Source organism: Phoenix dactylifera, chromosome 16 (assembly GCF_051530095.1).
Source record: "Phoenix dactylifera cultivar Ajwa chromosome 16, Ajwa_hap1_PhDact_Kaust_v1.1, whole genome shotgun sequence".
In the NCBI taxonomy this organism is placed as follows: Eukaryota; Viridiplantae; Streptophyta; class Magnoliopsida; order Arecales; family Arecaceae; genus Phoenix; species Phoenix dactylifera.
This window is the reverse complement of record NC_143205.1, coordinates 15,426,564-15,437,637: the sequence shown is the minus strand read 5'-3', so window position 1 is coordinate 15,437,637 and position 11,074 is coordinate 15,426,564. Positions and strand designations below refer to the sequence as shown.

Sequence of the window (11,074 nt, the reverse complement as noted above, 5' to 3'; positions counted from 1 at the left end):
TTATAAGAGGGGTATATGGGTTACCTGTGACGTGACTGTGCGAATTAATGAGTTACTGTAATGATTGGACGTGATCGTGTGAATTAATGAGTTGCCGTGGACGGGTCGAGATTTTGGGCTGGCTGGAGGTTCGTTGAGATCGTGCGTATTTAATCGTTGACAGTCGCTGGGGCGGAGATCGTGGGATTGGACCCCGGATGAGGAGAAGAGGGACTTGATTTACGGTGGAGTGGAGGTGTCTGCTTCTTCCTTAGACTGGGTCTTCTTTGGGCTTGAGATCAAGGCTGCAAGCTCTGAGGCCAGGCGCGTTGAGGTCGGGCGACATAAGGTCGGGCGCTTTGAGGTCGGACGACTTGAGGTCGGGCGTTTTGAGGTCGAGCGCCTTGAGAGTTGCCGCCGTCGTGTTCGCCATCAAGTACCGGTGATATATCCACGTGTTTTGAGCAATCCATTTTTCCCCCAACAGGACATTTTCATAATTTCCGATTCTAAGATTATCTACCCTATAAACTTGATACACCCAAAATTAAGAAGAGATTGTATCTCTCTCTGTTGATTGAAGTCCCAAGTCCTGTAGAGAGGGCTTAAGATAACTATTGGAGATGTTAAAAAAAATCCTCCCTCAACTATATTAATTTTTCCAAAAAAATATTTTGTCTTCATGCTCTACCAAAATGTCTACCAACAAAATCGATTTAAACAGATAAAATAGTTAGCAAATACCAAAATGTCTACCAACAAAATCGATTTAAACAGATAGAATAGTTAGCACAGATTCGTTACGATCGATGCTTTTAGCACGAGTAGGCGGCTCATGAATACAGGGCCGGCCCGAGCTTTAGGCGACTGAGGCGGTCGCCTAAGGCCCCGGGCCAACGGAAGGCCCCCGGAAGGTGAAGAGAGAGAGAGAGAGAGAGAGAGAGAGAGGGAGGGAGGGAGGGAGGGACCGTGACCAAAAGGAAGCAAAGGCCCCATATAAAACGGGATGAGCTGGCTACGAGTCTTCCCCCTTGATGGAAGGGAGGTGGAGAGTTTCTTGGCCTGCAGAGGGGAAATTTAGGAAGTTGGGGACGGTAGTTTTGTTTTGGATGGAGAGAGAGAGAGAGAGAGGAGGGATTTGGTTGGCTTGATACACGCCTGAAGCCACTCTTACCTTTCATCCCTTCTCTTGTTTGGTTTTGGTCTTGGTTTTCCTTCCCTCACATTACTCCTGATCCAGCTAGGCCATCAGGAAGAAAGGGGGATTGGAAATGGACTTCTTGGAGGGTGGAGATTCTTTTAATTTTCTCCTCTCGGTTTCTTCTCCCCTCTTGGGTGGTAGAGAGAGAAGGAGGGAGGGGGTTGAATGGCTGCTGTGCTGTGATGTTGCGGTTGCTGCTTGGGTACTCACTTGAAGGGGAGATGGAGGGATGGGACTTTTATTAATTAGATGGAGTCAATTTTCCATAATGCCCCTACTTTCTCTTATAGAGAAGCTCCTGAAGAAATTCTTTTCTTTACCTTGACCATGAAGTGCCATGGGATGACCTTTTCCTATTCCGCTCTTGCTTGACATGATAAACAAAATTGCCAAGCATTATCTCAGTTATTTAATCAGTTTTATGGCCCTTCTTTTAGGATAATTACTTTTCTGCATTTCCATTCAAAAATAATATTAAATTAAAAAGATTTCTGGCCTATCTTTGTTAGATTCATGTATCTTTGTTGAAATAGTGTACTTGATAGCTATCCATTTTCATATCATTTTTTTAATATTTTATATTTATTAAAAAAATTTATTATTAAAAAAAAAGGCCTTATTCATTGGATTCGCCTTAGGCCCCCAAATGTATTGGGCCGCCCCTGCATGAATATTGTTAGCAGCAATTGATGTTTACTCCTCATACAAATTTTCCTAAATGATCAGAATATTGGAAACTCTCTATTGAACAGATCATTCTGCTGCCTTTTGAATGCTGCATAGTTCAGGTAGCTCTCAAACAGTCAAACTAATTCTCCTCCACCCATAAAAAGTTTTGGTGCTTGATACACTCCTTTGGGCAAAATCTATACCAAGATTTCCTTAGAGACATGATTGAGCAACACTTTTGAGACCCACAAAAGAACTGCAAGAAAAGACCACCCCCTCATCAAAGCCATTTGGTGGGTGAATGATCACCTAAGAGGAGGGTGTTGCACCCAACGAGCGTGCCTATGTTATTTTTGCATGTATAACTTTAGACCAGAGAATGGGATGTCTTTCTAAAAAGTTATATGCATGGATGGCAGACTTGATGCCCATATGAAAATTATGCATGCTTGGACTGGGTATGGGTTAGGCGCATGCCCCCCTTGCCTAAAGTTAGCATCCCCAATCCATACGTCTCTCAGTCTGGCTTTACTTTTGCTTTTAGCCGTTACGTCATACGGTGCGGGGTGGGGTGTCTTTGAAAAAGTTATATGGATTGCAATCTAGATGACCACGTAAAATTCTCTTGTGCTTTGGCTGCATGGTGTGATGAGAATAGTTGGAATGAGAGATTGGAATTCCTGAAACCTCCCTCTTAAGAGTTAAGGGCATCTTTGATTAGACAGAGTTAGGCTTTAAAATAGTTGGAGGGAGTCCCATTCTTATCCCGTTTCCAGAGAGGGATGCGGATATTTCAATCATTCAAAATTTAATTCGGATTGTCATCTAATATTCAAATTCTATTTCGATTTTGATTCTGATAACACATTGGAAAATATAGCATTTCCGATTTTTATTCTGAGTTCGGTTCCGATTGCCAACCAAATACACCCTAAAATTTATTAGGAGTCCGGTTCCAATTTTCATTTCATTCCATCTTTGCCTTGGTGGTCTACCTGCACCGCATATAGTGATATAGGTTGGTGTGGTTTCGTTGAATGGAGTGCCTTTTCAAGCCGGAAATTGTTGGTGGATTCAATCATTGGTGAGGGAGTCGAGTTTGTATTGCAATTCCTTAGAGAGAGTAATTAATCTGAGTGGTGATTAGGTCCAGCTTTATCGTGCAAAGTGAAAATATGTTTTCGCTTCGGCATGCTCACCATACATGTTACATGGATTTGAAACATTATCATCATACATTAATATGCATCATGAAAATTATAAAGGAACCAATTTTGTACACAAATGAATGCAAGATAATGCTTCCAAACCTCAAAATTTGTTAAGTATGGCAAGTGACCAACATGAAAACTGAGTTTCCTTTACGAAACTAAATTGCACTCGAGCAGTTCATATATTATATATACCATATCTTCTTAGGGAGGAGTAGGATTTCTTTACCTTGCTTTTGTTTTTGGTAAACCTACACCATGGCTTTTATAACACTACTTGGAAAATTAGTTAAACAAGAGCTAGAAAATGAATAACTACAATGTGCTTTTTGTAACCATTCATCGTAGTTAATGAAGCCATGAATATATGTACTTGAATGGTCCATGGTATATCTAATAAGCATAATTAATGATGCAAAGATATTATAGAAACTTGATATGAAAAGCAAATATAAGGCTTTTTTCTGGTAGAACAAATACATGAGTCTTCAATACAAACATATATGGCCGTTGTGACCGACCAGTATAATAGCGATATAAAACATGAAGCTAGTTTCTAATGTTTGTTATCTTCAAACAATTATAATACCGTCACTTAGAGTGTTGATATAATTTCATCGGTGAACCAAAGACATCCGCAAACATCACAAAATGAAAAAGAAAAAAAAAGGCCTGCATTCGGGGGTAAAGCGGAGCCTACGCACGCGCACGTCGTGGTCGTATGCAGTGGGCAAAGGCTCTTCGACTGAGGCTAAGAGCTTTTTAACTTCTTTTCTTTCATTAAATAAGAGGCAAGATCAGATATTTATACATTAAAAATTATTTAGGATGTATTTTGATGATTAGGCGAAAAATTCTATAGAATTCGTGAGATGGGCCAATACAATTAGTAGAATTATAGAATTATAGGATGTGCTAGATCTATACTCATAAATATCTAGAAGCAGCTTTAGAGTAGACCAGCGAAAATCTTATAAGGAGAAAAAAAAAAAAAACCTCATCTCCAATCATCCAAAGCAAGATTCTTTGTCCGGTCAAACCTTTGAACGTGAGAGCTGCAAGTTTCTTTATGGGGTTGAGAATAAATCAAGCTAGTTCAAGTTCATTCTGAGTTAAGATATGTGTATTAAATAAAATATTAGTTGAAAGTTCCATGAGCAATGGCTCGAATTGTCTGTGGATTTGGACTCTAGCCTGGATGGAGTAGAGGGAAAAGGATGGGGAATGGTTCTTCCCAGTCTCAAAAGCAAATGAAAATTATTTGTTGAATTTGTGGCTTAAGTTGATCTACATAACCTTTTTAGTAAAGGAAATCCTAGGTGAAGAGGATGTTGTTAACCTGCCAACTTAACTTGCTTGCTAAACGTTCACATGATTAATCTATTGACCATTTTAATTTATCAATTTTCTTACCTTGTAGCTTTATATAAAATCAATTACAAAAAAATAGTTGTTTACATTTGTATCGATTAAGAGGGCAAATTAAATTTATAGTAAATAATAATTTGTATTGATCTAATTTATTGTTTTTTTTTTTTTGGAAAGAGAAAGGCCATCGGTACTATAATTTTCCAGGTTCCAATACTTGAATGCGTTATCCAAGGGTTGAATTTATAACCCTTGCAGAGAAGTATGACCACTAGGGCAGGTTCTCATCATATTCAATTAGGATCAAATGTATCAAATCTTGAAATCTAAACCCGATCCATTTCGAAAAGGGATTGGTCCGAACCCGGTTATACAAATCTATCAAACTTTCTGTTGGATTCTAAATGTGGTCCAAGGATTGCCTTCCTTGATCCTGTCCTTGCTGTATCCTAACTGGCGGTGAATCTAATGCCGATTCGGTCCTTGAATTCACTTCTTAATCACTCCATTAACGAGCCGAAGCCAGGGGCTCCCTCTAAACAATTAAAATCCTCCACGTCGTCGGATCACCATCCGACGGTTCGGCTTCGTTTCCCCAGCACAAACAGTGAGCAACTCCCCGGTTCAATGTAAGACCCAGGTGGGCCCCACACATGATAAACGTGGCCAATTCCTATTGGTCGTATTTGGACCGACCTCGACTCATTTATTTTCTCTTCCTACAAAATTACCTAATAGCCGACCATATCCTCCCTTGGATCCAATCCCTTATTCCATGAATCCTAGGGGCATATCCGTCCATATGTGAATATACCGGCAGATCTAATAATTAACTCGTAATCCAACTGGATTGCCTTAGCGATGTATGCATAGCGATGTTCTAAAACGCGGAGACACACCTCTCGCTCGCTCGCTCTCTCTCTCTCTCTCTCTCTCTGATCGTGGAACGAGGACTGCCTTCCGGAAGAAGCCCCCCTCCTCTCTCTCTCTCTCTGTTCGTGTGTGAGCGCTCAAAAGCTTAGGCCTAGAAGAGCCTGGAAGAGATCAAAAGCCCCAACAATTTTCTAGGGTTTCTCGAGTTCCAGAGACCCTTCCTCTCGAATTCGAGCTTTAGGACTGAAGATTTCGCCTCATTGGCTGTTTTCGGCGTTCGATTTCGACCGGGGCGGTGGTATTTGGGAACATAGTGGAGGTGCTCGAAGAAAGGCCGGGCCTATGATGACGATCGCCCTGGGGTCGCTCCCCTTAGGGTTCCGGTTCCACCCGACCGACGAGGAGCTCGTCACCCACTACCTCAAGCGGAAGATCAACGGCCGGATCAAGACCGAGGTGGAAGTCATCCCCGAGGTCGATGTCTGCAAGTGCGAGCCATGGGACCTCCCTGGTATCAATTTCCCCCCTTCTCCTTTCATTTCTCGTGTTAGAAGGTCGTTTTTTTTTTAGTGTAAAGATTCAATCTTGATGCGGTTTGGGTGGGTTTAACGTGGCCGGGCAGATAAATCTATTATCAGATCGGACGATCCGGAGTGGTTTTTCTTTGCGCCGAAGGATCGGAAGTACGCGAATGGGCATAGGTCCAACCGCGCGACCGAGGCCGGGTACTGGAAGGCCACGGGGAAGGACCGGGTCATCCGGTCTAAGGCTGCGTCGGCGCGGCACAGCGTCATCGGCATGAAGAAGACCCTCGTCTTCCACCGCGGAAGAGCGCCGAAGGGCATCCGGACCCACTGGATCATGCACGAGTACCGCACCACCGAGCCGGAATTCGAGTCCGGTGATCAGGTTCGGAGCGTCGCTTCCCCCTCTCCCTCTATTAATCCATTCTTCCAAAAAAAAAAAAGAGACTCTATTCGTTTTAAGGTATGCATATAGTTTTTGTATGCTAATCTGGATTTTCTTGTGGTTGCTTTTGCTGTGTGATGGGGTTTTAATTCTTAGTGGTGAAAAAGCTGTTTATTTTTTATGGGTTTAGTGTAATCTAGTTTTTTTTCGAGTATACTGATGTTATCTGACTTGGGATCATATTTTTGAGGTGATTCTAATATTCATGGCACCGACTAGGTAGATCTTCTGACATGGTTTTGACATGGTTTTTAACTTCAAAGAGAATTTTGTCTGGAAAGTCGTGCAGCATGGCAGTTATAAAAATACATTGTGTTCATGTCGTGGCGTTAATTTGTGTCACCTTCAAATTGGAGACAGTCTGAAACCCTGATGGAACACGTGTTTGTTCATTAAATTGCCCATCTTGTTGTTTGTTCATTAAATTGCCCATCTTGTCGTATGGGAAATGCTCTGCACGTGTGAATTCTTATTTTTTTGCCTTTGCATGCCTGCACTTTTTATGCAGAAGATTGAGTTACGTAGATAGTCGTGACTTTTGCTTTGGTATCTAAAATATTTGCAGCTATATGTGTGCATAAGTACGTATATATCGCTACTAGCATAATGAGATGAGTACTGCAGGCAAGTCATCCGTTCATCTTGTTTACCTGTAATAGAACCTATGTGGAACTATAGGCTCGTTTAGTCCATTTGTGCAGAGGCTTTTCCCAAACATGTTTCGAGATTGCTTTCATGTATTTGTTTTGCCTTCACAGGCAAAAGTTCTTCGAAGATATGAAAGTGGATTGTTTAAGCCGTGGTGGTGAGAAGCTTTCTTGAAGTGGATCTGGTAGCAGGGTTCCACACATTTCTGCTTTCACTCTTGGGTGTTTTGGATTATCATCCCCGATTTAATATATATATATATATGTTCTGATAACTCATCATATAATTCTATCTATGATATGTAATAAGCATTTCATTTTGTTTTTGTTCTTTCATCATGACATTAGAGGCTTGGGGTTTTATGGAATACTGAGAAGGATTTGAATATCCCTTTGACATTTTGGTGATGGTAAAATAGCAGTTCAAAAAATTAAAATGATTCGCTAGAGCATCTTGCAATTGGTAAACTTTGTATAAGAAGTTCAAGCTATTGTATCTTTTATGTAATCTTAACAAATTTATAATTTGAGATAGGGTGGAATTTTCAGTTTAAACTCAAGCTAGCTTCTGCTTATTTTTTAAACCCTCTGCGGTAGATATGGTATATATTTTGGCTTTGGAACATAACATCCCTCTAAAGATAAAATTATGCAATTTCTTTTTTAAACACTTTTTTTTTAAATTTATTTGGTTTCTGAAACATTTAATTTATGATACTTCTTTTTCCCTATTTTTGACTGGCAAGAGTGGAAACAACTTTTGTAGTATGGTTTTGAATCAAATATAGGCAATTGTTAATTTAGATGTTTAAGAAAAATGTGAATTCTAGTTGGAGGATGGTAGACATTGAAATCACTGCTGGGAGATACCAAAGTCTGCCAGTTTCTGTGTTGGCTAAAGTTTCGCTGGGTGGAAAATGTGACAAAATATGTAGGTTGAAAAACATTGGGTCTCCATGTATCTATTTTGAAGCTGATATAGATTCTCCATGTAGTAGGCTAAATTATTTGTGTAAATAGTTGTCATTGCGCTCCAATTTATATGAAAGCATGTTCTTGCTTGCTGTGATGTTATTGCCAATAAACTACTAGTATGAATGATGATGAAGAGTATTTTTGTAGATCGCAGAACAGTATATTATTAAAAGCCATACAAAATTAAATATAAGAAGGATGATCATTTTTCAAAAATTGGAGATAAGGTCATCTTTATTTATCAAATAGTGATGCAAAAACTGTCGGCAAATTATTTCTTGGGAAGTTGCTTGAGTGAGTGGGAGGTCTAGCATTGCATGTAGATATTTAAATCTTCCTCTATTATAGCTATCTGTTATGATTGTGACTCCTATTACTGTGTTCCGATAAGGACTTTTTCATACATAATCCATCTGCATTTATATTGTCTACTGGTTACATGGCTACTTATCATGACATATCTTACTTGTTGCAGTTTTTCTTCATAAATTTTCACTTTTTGATTTTCATTTCTGCAGGGTGGTTATGTCCTTTATCGCTTATTTAAAAAGCCAGAAGAAAGGGGTTCAAATACCAAAGCTGATGAAATGGAGAGAAGTGGCTTCTCTCCAACCCCAACCAAATCCTCTCCAGATGGTACGCTGCATGAAGCAGATGTTATGGAGGAAATCTCAACCCCATTGAACCAAAAATCTTCAGAATCAGGTTTGCGAGAAGAACCTCAATCCTTGCCTGATTCGGTTGAACAGCAGCGAACAGGTATTAAGAGATGGCTTGCTGATGAAGCTGATTGTTCAGCAACTTACTCTGTAAAACTGGATGAGAGCTTTTGCAATGTTGTTTCAGATAATGATGCCAAAACTGGAGTGCATGTAAGAACTCTGTTCAACTCGGGTTCTTGATAGTTTTTTCCCACTTTTTATTGTGTTTATTTCATTTAATAGCATGCCTCCTGATAAATTCATTCCTTCAAGCTTGTTTTCTTGATTTTGGCATGTATTCTTGCTTGTACCCATTACACTAACCAAGGCATGATTAATCTTCATAAGTGCAAGCCGTTCCTCTGCAGGATGTCTCAACAGAGTACCATGGTCCACATCATCAGCAAATAGATTCTAATGGCTTTCCGAACATCAGTTCCCCAATGCTGCCTTACACAGACTCTTTGGATGTTGATAATGCCGATCAGGACTCGTTTCATATGTTCTTGGATGCAATTCTAAGTAATCCAGATGAATATTCTACTGGGGCATCTGATGTTCAGAAAAATTCAGTAGCTGAGACTGTGCCAAGACATGGCATCTGGGATTCAGCATCATTCAGGGATAGTGGGACCAGCAGCGATATCGATACTGAAGCAGGACTACCTCAGGTATGTGTACTTGTTATATCAATTGGTTAATGCATAACCAAAAAAAGGAACAAAAACTGAGACCTTTCTGTTCTTTCAATCATACAGGAACCTGTTGGTCTGGAAGCTTCTGAGTGCTTTGAAGAACCATCTTTTCTGTTAAATGATCCATCACAGATGAATACTTCCTATGGATGTCCAGAAATAAAACCCCAGCTGAGTGCACTTTATGAAAATGCAAGTTTACTTCCATATGATAGCACTGGACCAGATGTGTACTCAGTGGACTCTACCACAGAATCCTTGCAAGATTTGTTTAATAGCATGGAGGAATCTAGTAACCAGAAGAATATTGCAGATAATGGAGATGGTCGTGAGGTGACTGGAATCAAGTTCAGGGTTCGTCACCTGCAGCATCCATCAGATTCAAAGAACATATCCGAACAACAGGGGACCGCAACAAGGAGGATCCGTTTACAGAATTCAATTCAAAATGCATCATTTGCCTGTTCTCGTAGTGAATCAAACAGCAGTGAAGATGATCATGAAGACAAAGAGACAATGAGAAAGGCCTTGCAAGATTTGGTTGATAGCACTGAGGAATCATGGACCCCGAAGGTTACACCAAGCAATGAAGATGGTTTTGAGGGAACTGGAATCAAAATCAAGACTCGGAAAGCACAATATCCTCCAAGTTTGAACAAATTACCATCAAAGCAGGGCATAGTAGCTAGAAGGATTCGTTTGCAAGCTTCATTATCCAGTATTGCTGGTGAATCAAGCAGCAGCAAAGATGACCAGGTAGACACAGAATCAACAACAGAGGTGCCGCCTTTTATTTAGTCCATATCTAACTGGGCTTTCATGTAGTCTTTACTTATATTTTCATGAACTAATAGACCTTAACCTAGTCTCTGCAGGCAGGAGAGCATGTGGATGACAATATTGCTGAATTCAGCGAGATTTCAAAGCCTGATCTACCGGACAAGATTGAACAGTTATCTATTCATGGTAATAAAGGGAAAAAATATATCATATTACTTGAACATATTCTCATTTAATTATTCTTTTGCTGACTACACTTGTTTCATTTATCATGTAGATGATGCAACACACAGTTCAGAGTTCCATCAGGAGTCTAAACCGATGCTGAGGCTGAGAACAAAAGGCACTTATGATAATGCAAATGTCCCAAAGGATCCTCCTTCGCACCCAAGAATATCAAGAACTGGTTCAGCTGTTGCTTTTGTTGTCTGGCTTGTTCTCTCAGTAATCCTTCTTCTGATGTGTTTGGGGATATGGAGGAGCATAAACTCTCAATATGTGTAGATATAGCTAAAGGTTACTGTCTAATTTTGCTTGCATAAGGTTCATCCCTTCTCATGCTCTTGTAAATATGGTACCTTCAGACATGTAGGGAACTTCAGATGCTTATAGTGGTTTGTATATACCCGTAAAATTTCCTTCTTGTTTATCAGTAAATGTGAGCTTACCAGTTGTCATGGTCTCTGCTGTAGTATGACTGGATGTTAGCCTTCACAGCTTGCTCTGTTTCCCTTGCGTTGAGTTATGCCAGGTATTGCTGATGATGCTATAATGCCCATCGAAGTACCAAGGACCTAGTTACTCTAAAGCTAATTTAGCTAGTTAATGACTTTATGGGGACAATATACGTGGTATTTTTAATCAAATAAATCAAGAGTACAAGCAAGTAATCCCTTTTTCCTATGGCTATTATCTCCAGTTGATGCTGTATTGCTTTGCACGCATTTTATCATTATCAACGTGGTGAGAAATTACCTGCACCAGTTGCTCTGCTTGTTTTGCTCGT

General features: G+C 40.1%; 1 protein-coding gene across 3 annotated transcripts; it reads left to right on the top strand.

Moving 5' to 3' along the window:
- The first annotated feature begins 5,238 nt into the window (after window positions 1-5,238).
- LOC103706411 (uncharacterized) lies at window positions 5,239-10,750 on the top strand. Of its 3 annotated transcripts, none has more exons than XM_008790499.6 (7): window positions 5,239-5,812; window positions 5,924-6,210; window positions 8,411-8,764; window positions 8,962-9,264; window positions 9,352-10,068; window positions 10,164-10,254; window positions 10,346-10,750. In XM_008790499.6, exons 1-7 carry the CDS (start codon window positions 5,644-5,646, stop codon window positions 10,570-10,572), a joined length of 2,148 nt encoding a protein of 715 aa, XP_008788721.3. In that variant the 5' UTR covers window positions 5,239-5,643; the 3' UTR covers window positions 10,573-10,750. The 3 variants fall into 3 exon arrangements, with proteins under 3 accessions (XP_008788721.3, XP_008788722.3, XP_026660207.3); XM_008790500.6 differs by having other exon boundaries at window positions 5,265-5,812; window positions 9,352-10,044; XM_026804406.4 differs by having other exon boundaries at window positions 5,265-5,812; window positions 9,352-10,044; window positions 10,155-10,254.
- The last annotated feature ends 324 nt before the right edge of the window (window positions 10,751-11,074 follow it).

Bases quoted from the DNA above. Each gene is read 5' to 3' on its own strand.
- LOC103706411 (XM_008790499.6), top strand. From the start codon at position 5,644: ATGATGACGATCGCCCTGGGGTCGCTCCCCTTAGGGTTCCGGTTCCAC. The intron at 5,813-5,923 runs GTATCAATTTCC...GTGGCCGGGCAG, and splicing joins CGAGCCATGGGACCTCCCTG to ATAAATCTATTATCAGATCG. The intron at 10,069-10,163 runs GTGCCGCCTTTT...TAGTCTCTGCAG, and splicing joins ACACAGAATCAACAACAGAG to GCAGGAGAGCATGTGGATGA.